At 44.6% G+C, this 16,418-nt stretch overlaps 1 protein-coding gene and 1 long non-coding RNA gene across 3 annotated transcripts in view; one reads left to right on the forward strand and one right to left on the reverse strand.

The window, feature by feature from the left end:
* Positions 1–13,415, reverse strand: part of GNAO1 (G protein subunit alpha o1) — a 254,600-nt gene extending 241,185 nt beyond the window's left edge. Inside the window, exons 1-2 of one of the 2 annotated variants that reach the window (XM_060681555.2) lie at positions 12,419–13,402; positions 11,561–11,603 (exon numbers count right to left, since the gene is read on the reverse strand). In XM_060681555.2, the coding sequence (XP_060537538.1) occupies positions 11,561–11,603; positions 12,419–12,536 (161 nt within the window). In that variant the 5' untranslated portion in view covers positions 12,537–13,402. Of the gene's footprint in view, positions 1–11,560; positions 11,604–12,418 lie in introns of both variants that reach the window. The other variant, XM_060681554.2, reaches the window with a different exon arrangement.
* On the forward strand, positions 11,737–14,548 carry LOC132709002 (uncharacterized). The gene is made up of 2 exons (XR_009620062.2): positions 11,737–11,881; positions 14,055–14,548. It is a non-coding gene; the product is annotated as an uncharacterized LOC132709002 (long non-coding RNA).
* The last annotated feature ends 1,870 nt before the right edge of the window (positions 14,549–16,418 follow it).

Consider the following 16,418-nt stretch of genomic DNA (forward strand, 5'->3'; position numbering starts at 1 on the left):
ACCCATGGAGCTCCCGCAGGAGAGGCGATACATGTGCACACCGAGATCTGCACAAAACCACGCGGGACACTGCATTTTGCACCCACCGGAGCTTCTGGATTGATCCTGTTTTAACCTCACTGACATGTTTGTGACTTTACAACGGATAAGGGGAAAAAAGAGAGAACATGTACTAGGGCCGTGATGGCGAACCTATGGCACGCGTGCCACAGGTGGCACATGGAGCCATATCTGTGGGCACACACGCCGTTGCCCTAGATCAGCTCCAGCACGCATTCCCCTCCCAGGAGTCTCCATGCGACCCGTTTTGGATGCCAGATAAGTACAGGGCTTGCGCAGAGGCTCTGGGAGGGCGTTTCCGGCCTCTGGAGGGCCTCTGGGAGGCGGGGGAGGCTGTTTTAACCCTCCCCAGGCTCCAAGAAAACCTCTTGGGGAGGGTGAAAAACAGGCCTTCTGGACCCACCACTAACCTTTTTGCCATCGCATGCCAAAAGCGTGGGGAGCGTGGGTGGGGGTCGCGTGCTCATGCACGGGGGTGTGGGGTGTCATTGAATTATGGGTGTGGGCACGCCCGCATACGACTCCCTTGCGCTCCCCATGCTTTTGGCACGCGACAGCAAAAAGGATAGCCATCACTGTACTAGGGTGAGGGCAGGGAAACATTTGGAATATAAGTGTCCCACAATATGTTGCATAGACCCCTCACGTCCTGGACATAAATTGTTTCAACTCCTTCCCTCAAAACAACGCTATAGGGCTCTGCACACCAGAACAACTAGACACAAGGGCAGTTTTCTCCCGAACGCCATCACTCTGCTAAACGAACAATTCCCACAACACTGCCAAACCATTTACTAAGGCTGTCTTACTATACTTCTTCTTGTTCTTCCTATTACCTATCTCCTCCCACTTATGACTATAACCATGTTGCTTTATAAATCTTTATGATCTATATTGTTTTATTTAGTTTCCTAGTATGATTTGATTGCTTATTTAGTATCCTATGACTATCACTAAGTGTTGTGCCTTATTATTCTTGATGAATGTATTTTTTTTGATGGACACCGAGAGCATATGCAGCAAAGACAAATTCCTTGTGTATCCAATCACACTTGGCCAATAAAGAATTCTATTCTATTCTACTCTACCCTTATTCTACTCTACCCTTATTCTACTCTACCCTTATTCTATTCTATTCTATTCTATTCTATTCTATTCTATTCTATTCTATTCTATTCTATTCTATTCTATTCTATTCTATTCTATTCTATTCTATTCTATTCTTTATTATCACTCTACTCTACTCTACTTCTGTTCTATTCTATTCTATTCTATTCTAATTCTATTCTATTATCTATTCTATATTATTATTCTATTCTATTCTATTCTATTCTATTCTTTATTATTACTCTACTTCTATTCTATTCTATTCTTTATTATTACTCTACTTCTATTCTATTCTATTCTATTCTAATCTAATTCTATTCTATTATCTATTCTATTCTATATTATTATTCTATTCTATTCTATTCTATTCTATTCTATTCTTTATTATTACTCTACTCTACTCTATTTCTATTCTATTCTATTCTAATTCTATTCTATTATCTATTCTATTCTATATTATTATTCTATTCTATTCTATTCTATTCTATTCTATTCTATTCTATTCTACTCTACTCTACTCTACTCTACTCTACTCTACTCTACTCTACTCTACTCTATTCTTTATTATTACTCTACTCTACGCTACTCTATTTCAACTTACTGTCCCTAGGGAGGTGTTTGGAGACAGCTTGAGATTTCAGGGTTGCCACGACAACCCTAAAGCCTATGGCTGGCCCCGTTGCATAAAGGGGGTCACGCATTAGACCCGGTTTATACTGATTTTAGATTTGTTTTCAGACCTGGGGAGTGCTGGGGGAGCCCTGGTTAGCATGAAGGGCTGCAAGCAGTAAGAATTGTCTTCTCCTAAACCCTGTAACTCTCCAAGAGACCCTCCCACATAGCTCCTTCCACCATTATTGGACCATAACAACAATCTTTATTTAGCTTCGTATACAATAGGTGGATTCTTTTGCTTCTTCTTTTTTTTTTCTTCAACAGAGAAGCTTAACAAGGCTCTCTACTTGTGGTCAGAAGCAAGCATTTCCATCTTCGTGCTCCTCAGTCCCATTGTTCTGGGAACATGAAGACCTTGGGGGAAAAATTACAACCAAAGAGACCAACCAGAAGAGTTCCAAATAGGGAGATTCAAGAGATTCCCCAGGTCAAACGAAGCCCACGTTTCATGCCAATCCTTAAAAACACGGTTCTCCTTTCATTTAAATGCAAGAACACGACAGCAAAAAGTATCTACAGATATTATCTGGGCCTCTCCACCGACTGAAATGAAAATTGGAACCCACGACAATCGGCTTGGAATTTGCCTCCAGTTTTACTTCTCCCACTTTCTTCTTCCATTTCAATCAAAGGAAAACTCTTCCCAGACCACACTGGGCAGATTCCAAGCTTAGTTTGCCTCGAAGGGATGGAAAATGTTCAGACAAATATCGCATCTCCAGCATAGAACTGCTGCTTTTGTGTGCCAGGCACAGCCCTTAGTGCAAAATCAAGAGATTCTGCAAGGTTTTTATCCGGTGCCATATGCACACTTTGGCTTGAAAGTGCAGAACAACACACCAGTGGTGGGTTGCCCCCGGTTCGCACCGGTTCTATAGAACCGGTAGTAAAACCGGCGGGAGGCTCCGCTCACCGACCCCTACATCATCAAAACGCTTCTGCACTTGCGCAGAAGAGTGCGCGCGCACGTGTGAGCAAAGCTGCAAACCAGCAATAAAGGTAAGTAGAACTCACCCCTGCAACATACCCAAAGACATCAATTTCAGTCTAGGTCTAATTCCATGCACTCAGAGCATCGTATCAGGGCTTGTCTTTGTCCACAAAGCCCAACAAAATTTGTTTGTTTACAAAGCCCAACAAAATAAGCTTGTCCTCCAACTGACTTCACACCATTAGGTATGAAGCCATGAAAACTGTATGATAATAGCATTTGCACCCTTAAAAATAAGATTGTGCCACTTGCTTTGAGGGCTGAAATAATCAGAAAATGGAAAACAATCATTCAATATGTCTTGGACTGGGGTGGACCTCAACGCTTTCAAAATTAACCATCGGATATGAAAATAGCCAAAAATAGATAGATAGATAGATAGATAGATAGATAGATAGATAGATAGATAGATGACGGATAGATGGATGGATGGATAGATGGATAGATAGATAGATGGATAGCTGGATAGCTGGATGATATGGATAGATGATAGATAGATAGATAGATAGATAGATAGATAGATAGATAGATAGATAGATAGATAGATAGATAGATAGATGATGGATAGATGGATGGATAGATGGATAGATAGATGGATAGATGGATAGATGGATAGATAGATAGACAGATAGATAGATAGATAGATAGATAGATAGATAGATAGATAGATGGATGGATGGATGATATGGATGATAGATGGATAGATAGATGGATAGATGGATAAAAGATAGGTGATATAGATGATAGATAGATAGATAGATAGATAGATAGATAGATAGATAGATAGATAGATAGATAGATAATGGATAGATGGATGGATAGATGGATAGCTGGATGATATGGATGGATGGATGGATGGATGGATGGATGGATGGATGGATGGATGGATAGATAGATAGATAGAGGATAGATGGATAGATGGATAGATAGATGGATGATATGGATGGATGGATGATAGACACAAACAGATAGATATAGATAGATTGATAGAATATTCTCATAAAGAAGGATTAAAGTGTGAATCCTTTGAGAAACACATTATTCCTGTTCCAACTCCTGCCCCACCCAACCACAAAATTGCACAACAAGACTGTTTGTTTCATCAATCTCAACATTTTGGGCCACTTTTCAGAGATCTTCCATTCCCGCCCTAAAGCTTTGAAAAAGTGAAGAGCAAAAATTAAAAACAATATATATATATATATATATCCATCCATCTCTGTCCATTCAGTTTTATCTTCAAGTAAGGTTTAGACAACTAAGCCATGAACCTTGGCAGTTGAGAGTTTGCTTATTCCTATTCCTCTCCTTAATTTAACAGGAAAGCAAACATTTTCAGGTTAAAACCCAGGCCTAATAACAAGTTTGATTTTCATAGCAACTAGCCTGCCAGGAAATATGCAACCGTTTGTGCTTTAGCCTTGCTCCATAAAAGACTCGAGGCTTTGTTTATTTTTCCAGAGTGTGAGTAAACCAAGGCATCATCAGTTCAAGCCTAAAGAGATGGTTGCTTATCTTAGCTTATCTCAGTCCAGATATGAGGTCCCAGGGTAGCCTTAATCTGGGAAGATGAGGAGGGGAGGACGACACCATTCTAGAGGTTAGGGGAAATATTCTGGGGAAAAGAAAATCAGGGAAGGAATAACTCTCTTGAGAAAACATCCAGAAATATTTTGCCTAAAAGTTTTTGGCAGCAAATAAGGAAGCTGGTTAGAAGAGATGTTAATGTTCAAAACAGAAGTCAAGCCGGAATTTTTCTTACTGACAGATGGCAAATATGACAAAAATGTAACCTATTTAATATTGCATATACTTACCGCGGCAAGACTAGCATTTGCTCAAAAATGGAAGTGTAAAAAATACCCTTAGAAGAAGAAGTAATACACAAAAACTACAACTGTGGAGAGATGGACAGAGTTACTTTAGAACTCAAGGACAAAAGTGAATCAACATACTATGAAGTCTGGAATAAATGTTATAATTGGTTAGATAAGAGGAAGAATGCCAAAAAACAAGAGATAATGAATTTCTGGAAATGTATATAACAATGTATATCAATATATCAATGTATATTGAAATATGTGAATGTAATATAGGTTTATTAAATATATGTATACTGTAGCTGTTTAGGAAGTAAAATACTGTATACTTGATATATAATGAAAAAGGAGATATGTAAATTTGTGTATAGATTAAGGAATATATTACTTATTAACTTGAATTTAATGCAACTGTTAGAAACCAGAGACGTTGAGCAATGTCCATTGTTTTATTTTAAAACTAATAAAATATTTAAAAAGAAGAGAAATATTTTGCCTAAAGAAGGGACTCTAAGAATATTCATTATGCGTGAAATATGGACTATATGAGAAAGAAAAACTGATGAGTAAATACTTTGATGGTTATATAATCAATACCATAAGGGAAGATAGTATACTTTTCAATAACATTTTTTTTTAAATTTGATTTATATGCCGCCCTTCTCCGGAGACTCAGGGCGGCTTACAATGCATTAAGCAATAGCCTTCATACTTTTGTATATTTATACAAAGTCAGCTTATTGCCTGGGTCCTCATTTTACCTACCTTAGAAAGGATGGAAGGCTGAGTCAACCTTGAGCCTGGTGAGATTCGAACTTGCAGTAATTGCAGACATCTGGTGTTAATCGCAATGCTATCAGTCTGCTGAGCCACCAGGCCCTTCAATTGATATTATCTCGTGTGTGTGTGTGTGTGTGTGTGTGTGTGTGTGTGTGTGTGTGTGTGTATGTGTGTGTGTGTATATATATATATATAATGATGATGTTTATATGTTAAGATTTTGGACACCTAGAAAACACACTGTTCAACATTGAAATGGAATATGTGATATAAAACAATAAAAAATATTTAACAAAAAAAGGAGAGTATTCGTTATGCCTTTTTAGTAGTTTGTAAGTCAGGTTCTAACAAACTAAGTTAAAATGAGGTTGGGCAACTTGTAGGTCATGCGTTGTGGAAACACAATCATCCTTTTAGCTGCTCAGTTGATGAAGTTGATCATCAGATCGATATGGTTTATCGATTTGGGCATAACACGTAATGTGAATTCTACTTTCTGTAACAGAACAGGGTGTGCAATTCCAGGCGTGGGCAAGAGAGAACCATAGTTTTGTGATCCTCTGTCACACCTCCCTGAGCTATTTTGAAAAAGTGCTCTCTTTTGGGCACGTATTGTTAGGGTGTGTGTAAAAAGTATTTGTTGCTTGTGCAACGAGCAGAGCAGAAACACACAGGGAAGGAGATAAATGTGCAGCTCGTGTGAGAAAAATACTTTATATACAAGATAATAAGCAGTCTCGATGTAGATAAAACAGTCCAAGGTCATAAACAGTAATATCAGTCCAGTAAGTATCTTCCCTTACCAAAGCAAACAGATTTTAGTAACTCTTGGTATACAGTACCATATAACAATTCAGTCTAACACCAATCAGCAGAAAGACGCAGGGAGCAACAGGAACAATCAGGAACAAAGAACGCTTCTCTGTGCTGCTTATTTATGCACTGTAGCCTAATTACAGGGTTCAGCAAACCCTGATTACGTGGCTCAGTTGTTTCTTAAAGAAACAGATATATTGCCTGACCAACAAGTTAGGAGTAAGCTACAAGCTGAATAATCATTTATATTTACCTATTGGGCTATTTATGACACTAGAAACTCAAGGGTTGTGTTCTTACAACCAGGTCAGTGAAAGTCCTAGCACATACATTTATAACATTTGATGAGTTTTTAACGTTGGTTATTTCTTGTTGTTGTTGTGATTGTTAGTGACTTACAAAGCCAGGGCATTTGATGAATGGCTTAGCACAGGGGTCTGCAACCTTAAACACTCAAATAGCCATTTGGAGCCGTTTCCCACAGAAAAGAAAACACCGGGAGCCACAAAACCCTTCCCATGCCTGACTATTTCTTGAGCGGCCATAAAACTAGCATATGTAGTTGAATTAAATGTTCTGTTTTCTTCTGAAACTTTTCGTGGATTTATCCATGGTTGGTCTATCAGGGGTTGAAAAGCTCAATAAATCGTGTGCTGGCAAGTGTCGCACCTTGGCGGCTGTGAGTGATATTTTGAGTGATAGGGAGCCGCAACAGAGGGGTGAAAGAGCCACATGCGGCTCCAGAGCTGCAGGTTGCTGACTCCTGGCTTAGCATAATGAGGTTCGTTGTGTTGTGTGAGCAAAACTAGAGTGGGCTAGAGAGTTGGAGAATCTTGATAGTATTTTTTTTTAGAATAGAATTTTTTATTGGCCAAGTGTGATTGGACACATAAGGAATTTGTCTTGGTGCAAACACTCTCGGAGTACATAAAAGAAAAGATATGTTCATCAAGAATCATAAGGTACAACACTTAATGATAGTCATAGGGTACAAATAAGCAATCAGGAAACAATATCAATATAAATCGTAAGGATACAAGCAACAAAGTTACAGTCATAAGTGGAAGGAGATGGGTGGTGGGAACGATGAGAAGATTAATAGTAGTGCAGACTTAGTAAATAGTTTGACAGTGTTGAGGGAATTATTTGTTTATTTGTATTTATGACATCTAAAGCAAGCAAAGTTGTAGGTGCCCCATTACTGGAAGTTTTGAAGAGGAGACTGGACAGTCAGAGGTCTCCAAACTTGGAAACTTTAGGAGTTGTGGACTTCAACTCCCAGAATTCCCCAGGCAGTGCATGTTGGCTGAGGATTTCTGGGAGTTGAAGTTCACAAGTCTTAAAGTTTCCGAGTTTGGAGACCCCTGCTATATAGTCTCCAGCTTGGGTATGGGGTTGGATTAGAAGACCTCCAATGTCCCTTCCAACCCTATTATTCTATGTCCTGTGATATATGATGATGGACTTAAAAGCCCTAAGGGCACTAAATCAGCTAGTGAGGACTGGGAAGGTTCAAAGGAGTCCATCCCCTTGACAATAGAAAATCTCAAGCGCAAGATTGTGAAAATACTCCCTCTTCCTTCTTTTCTATATAAATCAAGGAAGGAGGAATAGCAGGAATCAGTATAAGAAATCTGTCAGGGATTGAAATTAAGTATGAGATTAGGGCTATGAGATCCAGGCTGCAAAAAAGCTCATGGTTGGCCGAGGAATTCTGGGAGTTGAAGTCCATAAGTTGCCAAGGTGGGAGATGCCTGAATTCTATTGGGGGCTTAAATTGAGTTTTACAGCAGGAGTGGGCAGCTGTGGCAGTTTTACAACCTACAGACTTCATGAGGACTTCAGTGCTGGCTCAAGATTTCTGGGACTTGAAATCCACAGGTGGTAAAGTTGGCATATTAATTACCCACCCCTGGGTTCAAGCAAGCAAAACTTAGAAAATGACTTGCATGATGTATCAGTACCACTTTACATAAGCCTCAGTAAGGTCACACCTAGAATCCTGCATCCACAGTTACATGTAATTACATGTAATGTGGGTCACCACATTACAAAAAAAAGATGTTGAGACTTTGGAAAAAGTGCAAAGAAGAGCAATTTAAGATGATCAAAGGCATACTCAATTTAGTTTTTTTAGTTTATGTCTATAGTTTGTTTTTGAACTATGTGGAGTTAAGAACCAAGGGAGAATTTGGACTCTATAAAATGTTAGCATATTTTAGTTTATGATTGTTAAATGCTATACCCTGTATTTGCTCTGGGAAGTCCGGGGAGGGGGAGGGGGAGAGGGGAAGGAAGGGGGGTGGGAGGGAGGCGGGGAGAAAATGTTTGTATCTTTGATAAAACTTTTTAATAATAAAAAAAGATGATCAAAGGCCTGGAGGCTAAAACATATGAAGAACGGTTGCAGGATTTGGGTTTGGCTAGTCTAGAGAAAAGAATGACTAAGGGGGGGACATGATAGCAATATTCCAGTATTTGAGGGGCTGCCACAAAGACGACGGGATCAACTTATTTATCCAAAGCACCAGAAGGCAAGAGAAGAAACAATGGATGGGAACTAATCTAAGAGAGAAGCAACCTGGAATGAAGGAGAAACTTCTTAACAGTGAGGACAATTAACCAGTGGAACAGATTTGCCTTCAGACCTTGTGGTTGCTCCATCACTGGAGGATTTTAAGAGGAGACTGGACAGCCACTTGTCTGAAATGGTATAGGATCTCCTGCTAGAGTAGGGGGCTGGACTAGAAGACCTCCAAGGTCCCTTCCAGCTCTATTCTGATTCTGTTATCATTGTGTCTGCTCAATGGGCCTTAGCACACCCCATCACAGCAGGACACGCGTGTCTTGTTACATCTTGACTTTTAAATTTTTAAAAAAATGTTATCTAATTTTAGGTTCTATTTAATTGGGCCAAACTATGTTATAATAATAATTTTAATTAGCAATTTTATGATGTTTGTGTATCTATATTTTTCTTGACTGTACACCGCCTTGAGTCCTACGGGAGAAAGGCGGTATAGAAATATAATAAATAAATAAATAAAATAAAATAAATCCATCCTTCCTTTTGTCCGAGCAGAGCCGAACTTTGGCCGGTTCTTGCCGAGGCAGCTGGCTTCGCCACCGAATGCCTCCGAAGGCCAGGCGAGTCCCACACCCGAGCTTAGCCGAGCCAAGCCGAAGCTTGCCGAGCTCCCTAGAGCCCACCGCGTCTTCCAAGCTCTGCCGGGCGCTGTCCACCGCCTGCGCCGCCTGAAACCTGCGGCTTATTTTAACAGCCCCCGGCAGGCTAATAGAAAAGTCACCCGGGACACGGGCATGCATGGACGGGTAGGCAGGCAAGGCTGGCCGCGGGCAGGCACCCAAGATCTCTCTCTCTCTCTCTCTCTCTCTCTCTCCCCCTCTCTCCCTCCCTCTCCTTCTCCTTCTCCCTCTCCTCCCTCCCTCCCTCCCTCTCCCTCTCCCTCCCTCTCCCTCTCCCTCTCTCCCTCTCCCTCCCCCTCTCTCTCTCCCTCCCTCCCTCTCCTTCTCCCTCTCCCTCTCTCCCTCCCTCTCTCTCCCTCTCCCTCTCTCTCTTTCTCTCTCTCTGTATTTGTATGCGTGCAGGTGTGGCTTGCGTGCAACTCTCCAAACCCCCCCCCCCTCCCGAGCGCCATTCTCTCTTAGCAACCTGCAAGAGCTATCCGAAGGCTGCCGAGAAGGCCATTTTGCAACGGGGGGGGGGAGGACACACAGGACCCGCTGTCCTTCCGCATTGACTGTCGCTTCTCCCTTCGTCATCTCCTAACCATCCGGCCACTCGCTCCCTTTAGCCGGGGCATCCAGCCAAAGAGGCACCGTGCAGAGGAGCTCCCAACTCATGTGTACGCCTGAGTGCACACCCGCACCCCCTGGGCTACACCTAGTCGTATCTGCCTCCCGCGCCCTTCCCCGCCCCGCCCCGCCCCACAAGCCTCCCGGGAGCTCAAATCGGCGTCACTGACTGCTTGGCGGAGAAGGGGGCAAGAGAGAGAAATAGATCCGCTGCAGGAACCGACCTCCCCCCCCACACACTTCTTACGACCCGCACTTGCTAGGAATCTGCCACGCTCACACGTTCGGCAATACACGGGTGTCCACGGGGGAAGGGACAGAGAAGCGGAGGGCCTTGGCACGAATTCGATCTCCTGCCCCGGCTTAATTTGGAATGGCAGCCAAATTCTGTCCTGATTAATTAAAGGACAGGGAAGGGCTCCAAGCGAGAAAGCTGCGGAAAGGAAAGGAGGGAGGGAAGGAAGGAGGGAGGGAGGGAGGGAGGGAGGGAAGAGGGCTGATGGAAAGTAGTTTCAAATCTGTATTATCAGATGCCTTTCCACAGATCCACGCGCCCTGGTCCGGGCCGAAACCCAGCCCGAGTTAGTCCCCTAACAAGACCAAAAGACTGGAAATGCGGGCAAAGGGAAGCGGGGTCCAGGAAGCAGGGGGTTTATTTGGGAGGGGGAATACCACCGAGTAATTTGGTGCCAGTGCACGAATGCCTAGGCCAGGGCTAAGTTTCTCTCCTTCCGACCCCACCCCATCCCTCCAGGCCACCATTCTTCGCAGGAGGGAGGGAGGGAGGGAGAGAGAGAGAGAGGGAGGAAAGAAAGAAAGAACAGGAATTCCGATTTCAGCACCACGGCGGTGAACAGCACCTCACACCTGGCGCAGCGGGGCCATGTCAGAGCTCAGCCAAGCCTGGGAAAAGGGAGGGAGGGGAGGGGGGGCGGCGGTTTCCTCCCCTCTTCTGCCCACCTGCGCCTCAAGCTTTTGCAACAGCTGCTCCAGATGTTGGGCCTGGCCAAGCAGGGCTCCCCTTCAAGCCACCGAGAACACCATCTCCTCCCCATCTTTAAACATGGCGGAGACTCATTCATTGAGGCCAACACTGATGGGGAATCTTTCCCCATCAACCAATTTTTTTTTTTATTTAGAAGGGCGTGAAAAGGCATAAACGCGCCCAGTTATTATTAGCCTTGTCATAAAATCGGTGGTCGAGAAAAAGCGTCACCAGACTCCTGAGTGGGGTGGGTTTTTTGGGGTGGAGGGGTGGGGGGGCTACCATAGACCAACGGATTGGCTCCTAACAAATCCATTGAACCAAGGAGCGAGTTGCCTTACTCTCCCTCCCATCTCCAAATTTTTTTTTAAAAAAGCGACTAAACGGAAAACAGGTGCCCCCCCACACACACACACTTAAGATTTTTTTTTTAAATAGAATCAGCAAATATTTGAGTTCTCTCACTATGCTGCCGTACGTAAGAGGGTAAGGGAGGATGAGCTGACTTACTTCATCTGCTTCACAATTGTGCTTTTTCCGGATTCCCCAGCCCCTGTTGGGACAAAATAGAAGAAAAGGAAGGGGGAGGGGAAAAGGACATTAAAACCTTCATAAAAGCAAAATCTGGCCAGTGTTGAGAATATAAGAAGATAAAAGCAGATAAATACGGGAGAGGAGTGGTAAATACTAATGGCTCTGCGCGGCGGGGGTGGGGAAGAGGGGAGCCAAAAAGACGCTGTTTGTGCAATTGAGTTTTCGGTGCAAAAAAAGGCGAGAGATGAAGGGAGATACGTTTTTAAAAAAAAAAAAAAAAACAACAGCAAGAGGATGGTAAGTAAGCGAGACCCTACCTGTTGGGGAGAGGCGGGGAATTGGGGAGGGGCTGAGACGGGGTTACATTTGAGCCAGTCCATCCAAAGGTGCGGCAGAAGATGGAGCGTGAAAACACACACACACACACACACACACCTAGTTGGTGGAAGGCAGTGATTTATTTTTTGGGGGGTGGGGGTTTGGGGAGAAGATAAAATATTCTGGGGAAACGGCCTTAGACCAGGTAACAAAGCGAGGGGAATTGCAACCTCTAAGGAACCAAAGGGGGCTGCAGCGGAAATCATGCCAGGGGGCAGAGCAGGAGCGGGGGGGGGGTCGGGGAGGGGGGGCCGCCGAACCACACCTGAGAAGCAGGCAGACGGGTGGGGTGGGGATTGGGGGGGGGAGGAAAGGAGAGACGTGAGTGTGCAAATCTACCGTGTGTGTGTGTGTGTGTGTGTGGACGGGGGGGGGAGAAGAGGGAACGGAGGAAAGGGCTTTGGAGTGGGGAGGGGGGGGCCGACGGAGAAAGGGAGCCCCCGGCTCTTGGCTTACCTAGCAGGAGTAATTTCACATCTTTGGCCGCGGTGATCCCATCTTCCTTGAGGTTCTTCTCGATCGCTTTGCTCCTTTCCAAGGCGGCTCTTTCCTCGGCGCTCAACGTACATCCCATGGTGGCCCCAAATCGGGAACGGTGCCGGGCTGGCGGACCCTTCTCCTTCGCTTCTTCCCCCCCACCCTTTCACGGAGGAGCCCAAAGGGGGGGAAAGAAAAGCCGGATCGGGAGAAAAGCTCGGATTGCAACGCCAAAGGCCGAAGAGGGGAATCCCTCTCTTTTCTTTCTCTCTCCCTCTCTCCCTCTCTCCCTCTCTTCTCCTCCTGCTTCCCAGCCCTGCTCTTCGCTCGCTCCGGCGAATCAAGGCATCCAAAGGAACCAGCCGAGCTTGCGGGAGCTGCAGGAGCTGGTCGGGAGGAGAGTTGGGGTGTGTGTGGGGGGGGAGAGAGAGAATGGGGGGGCGCTGGGAGAAGAGAAGGGAGGTGGCTCGCCTGCCGGAGGAGTCGGAAGAAGCGGGGTCGGAGGCAGCGGAGCTCTCGCTTCTTCTGCCCCAGCTGGAGAAGAAAACCGAGCTGGCCCCGGTTGCTTGAGAGCTCCGGCTCCGGTATCGTTTGCAAAACGGGGAGAAAGTGCTCAAGATTTGGGGGTTTGGTCCGCCCTTCCTTCTTCGGCCAGAATTTCTCTCCTTCGGATTTTCTTTCCTCTGCCTTCTTTCTTTCTTTTTCTCTTTCTTTTTCTTTTTTTCCTTCTCCTTCTTTCCCTGCTGTTGGATTGGGGTGGGTTATTTTTTTCCCCCTTCCTCCCCCTCTTCCTCTCCCCTCCCCCTAACCTGGGGGGTCTCTAATGGGCGGCGGCGGCGGCGGTGGCTGCGAGCGATCTCATCGTTCAGCCCGTCCTAATGGAGAGAAATGCAGAAAGGCTGGCGGTGGGGAGGGGGGGAGGCGAGAGCGCCCGCGCGCGCGTGTCCGCCAGCCAGCCGGAGGAGAGAGAGAGAGAGAGAGAGGAGGAGGAGGGAGGAGGGAGGAGGAGGAAAGGCGAGGGGGGGGAGGACGCCGAGCGAGCCTGGGCTTTGCGTTGCTGACTTCAAGGGGCGAGGCGAGGCCGGCTGGGGCTGCTGACGTCTGTGGCTCCCCCCCCCACGCGCGCGCATGCGTGCTGGCCAGACAGTTCAGCCCCCCCCTGGGGTGGGGTAGGGTGGGGCTTTTGGTGGGGAGGGGGTTAGGGGGTGGTGGTGGTGGAGGAGAAGATGGCTAGGAAGAAGACGTCCGTCCTGCCAACCTCTAAGCATCCGGGGTGGGATAAGCGAATCCCCAACAGTTGCTGCTACTGAGACTTAGCCTCCCCCCCCTTTTGCCTGGCTTTTAATGAGAAAGGGAAAGTGACGGGGGGGGGGGTTTCGGTGAAGAGAAAGTGAATGCGCCAGTTGCCACCGAAGGAGGCTCGCCTGCCCTCTTCTGCTTTGATTTACTTCTTCTTCCCTCCCTTTTTAATTAAGATGCAGGGTGTTTTTTTTGTTTTAATTTTCAGGTCGAAGTAGGTGCGGTTTTCCCTATCTATTTTTTTTTAATTAAAAAAAATAGGCACTTTTTAAAAATTTAAAAAAAAAAGATGATTTTTTTTTCACCCTTGGTGCAGGTCCACGAGTCGGTTCGTTCCATGTGTTTGCAAGAGGCATTTTCCTTCGTTTTATTTGCCCCCCCCTCCACCCCCACGACGAGAAGGGACGCGGGAAAAAAAAAAAACCCTGGAGAATCCAAATGCAGAAAGATTGGGGTCTTCCCCAGAGAAAGAGAGCACCCCAAGACCGGAGCAAAGATTTAACTCTTCCCTCAACGCTGTCAAACTATTTACTAAGTCTGCACTACTATTAATCTTCTCGTCGTTCCCACCACCCATCTCCTCCCACTTATGACTGTATCACTGTAACTTTGTTGCTTGTATCCTTACGATTTCTATTGATATTGTTTCCTGATTGCTTATTTGTAACCTCTAACGATCATTAAGTGTTGTATCTTATGATTCTTGATAAATGTATCTTTTCTTTTATGTACACTGAGACCTTATGCACCAAAGACTAATTCCTTGTGTATCCAATCACACCTGGCCAATAAAGAATTCCTATTCTATTCTATTCTATTCTATTCTATTCTATTCTATTCTATTCTATTCTATTCTATTCTATTCTATTCTATTCTATTCTACTCTACATTCTCTCTCCTCTCCCCTCCCCTCCCCTCTCCTCCTCCCCTCCCCTCCCCCTCCCCCTCCCTAAAATTTATTGTGCCCATTTTACCATAGAGTAACTGGGTGGTTTACAGTTAAATATACAATGAAAACATTAAAAAATCTATCCTATCCCATCCTATCCTATCCTATCCTATCCTATCCCATTCCATTCCATTCTATTCTGAATTCTATTCTATTCTATTCTATTCTATTCTATTCTATTCTATTCTATTCTATTCTATTCTATTCTATTCTATTCTATTCTATTCTATTCTATTCTGAATTCTATTCCATTCCATTCCATTCCATTCCATTCTAATGAAGTCCTGTTGCTCCGGGTAGATTGTAGGAACATCAGGATCACTTAAACTGGCACCTCTGATCACCATCATGGCTGGAACCAGGGACTTGTGACTCATCTCTTTAGCCAATCCTGGCTTATTCAGTAAACTATGTTTAAGCTATGATGATGGTGAATGAATCGAGTTGAGAGTTTGTTCTCAGCTCCTGGTAATCCAGGTGACTTTGCTCAGCTAAAGAGCAGATCCATCGTGGATAGTTGCCTTGTGAGAAATTGATCCCTGGGCCAAAGGACACAAAACATTTGACTGCTGGTGTTGTTAGAAAGTGTCTACCTAGGCAGTAATTGAGAACTGGTCTAGACAGACTAATGCTTGGATGTGTGATGATGATGGGGAAATCTCAGGCTGGAAGATTAGACCGAGAAATTGAAAATAATTACTGGAAAAAAAATAAGGGCAATTCAATCTTCCTACAATGCCAAAAATCCTGCATTCCTGTTTCAGCAGGCCGGCCTGGCCTAACTTTCCCTTTATATTGCTTTTTGATTTTATTTTAAACTGGGATGTCTTGAATTATCTAGGACCAGAGTGTTTAGTATATTTTAATTGTTTTTTTTTTTTATTAACGTTTGTATTACATGTATTTTTATCGTTCGCTGTTCACCGCCCTGAGTCCCTTAGGAATAGGGCGGTATATAAATTTAATAAATAAATAAATAATAAATAAATAAATGTGTCCATAAAACTCATCCATTTTAAACAGTTGGATTCAAGGGTGAAATCCAGCAGGTTCTGACAGGTTCTGGAGAACCGGTAGCGGACATTTTGAGCAGTTCAGAGAACCGGCAAATACCACCTCTGGCTGGCCCCAGGAGTGGGGTGGGAATGGAGATTTTGCAATATCCTTCCCCCAGGAGTGGGGAGGGAATGGGGATTTTGCAGTATCTGGACCAACCGTAGTCTCCGAACACTTTTCAAGGTAGCCCCATGTAGAGCACGTTGCAATAATCCAATTGTGAGGTGACAAGGGCATGAGTGACTGTGAGGAGAGCCTCCTGATCCAAGTAGGGTCGCAGTTGGTGCACCAGGGGAACCTGGAATTGCTTTCATCCAGACGTTATGAGTGCTCCATCATTGGAGGTTTTCAAGAAAAGATTGAATAGCCATTTGCCCAGAATGGCATAGAGCAGTGATGGCTAACCTTTTTCTCTTAATGTGCCAAAAGCACATGCGTGTGTGTGCAACAGCGCGCACGCATGCCGGCACCCATAATGCAATGTGTACACGCCAGATTTCAAATTCTTTTACTACCGGTTCTGTGGGTGTGGCTTGGTGGGCGTGGCTTGGTGGGCGTGGCAGGGGAAGGATACTGTAAAATCCCCATTCCCACCCCACTCCAGGGGAAGGATACTGCAAAATCCCCATTTCCTCCCGATCAGCTGGGACTCGGGAAGCAGAGAATAGATGGGGG

Source organism: Pantherophis guttatus, chromosome 11, assembly GCF_059756535.1.
Source record: "Pantherophis guttatus breed Tessera chromosome 11, ASM5975653v1, whole genome shotgun sequence".
In the NCBI taxonomy this organism is placed as follows: Eukaryota; Metazoa; Chordata; class Lepidosauria; order Squamata; family Colubridae; genus Pantherophis; species Pantherophis guttatus.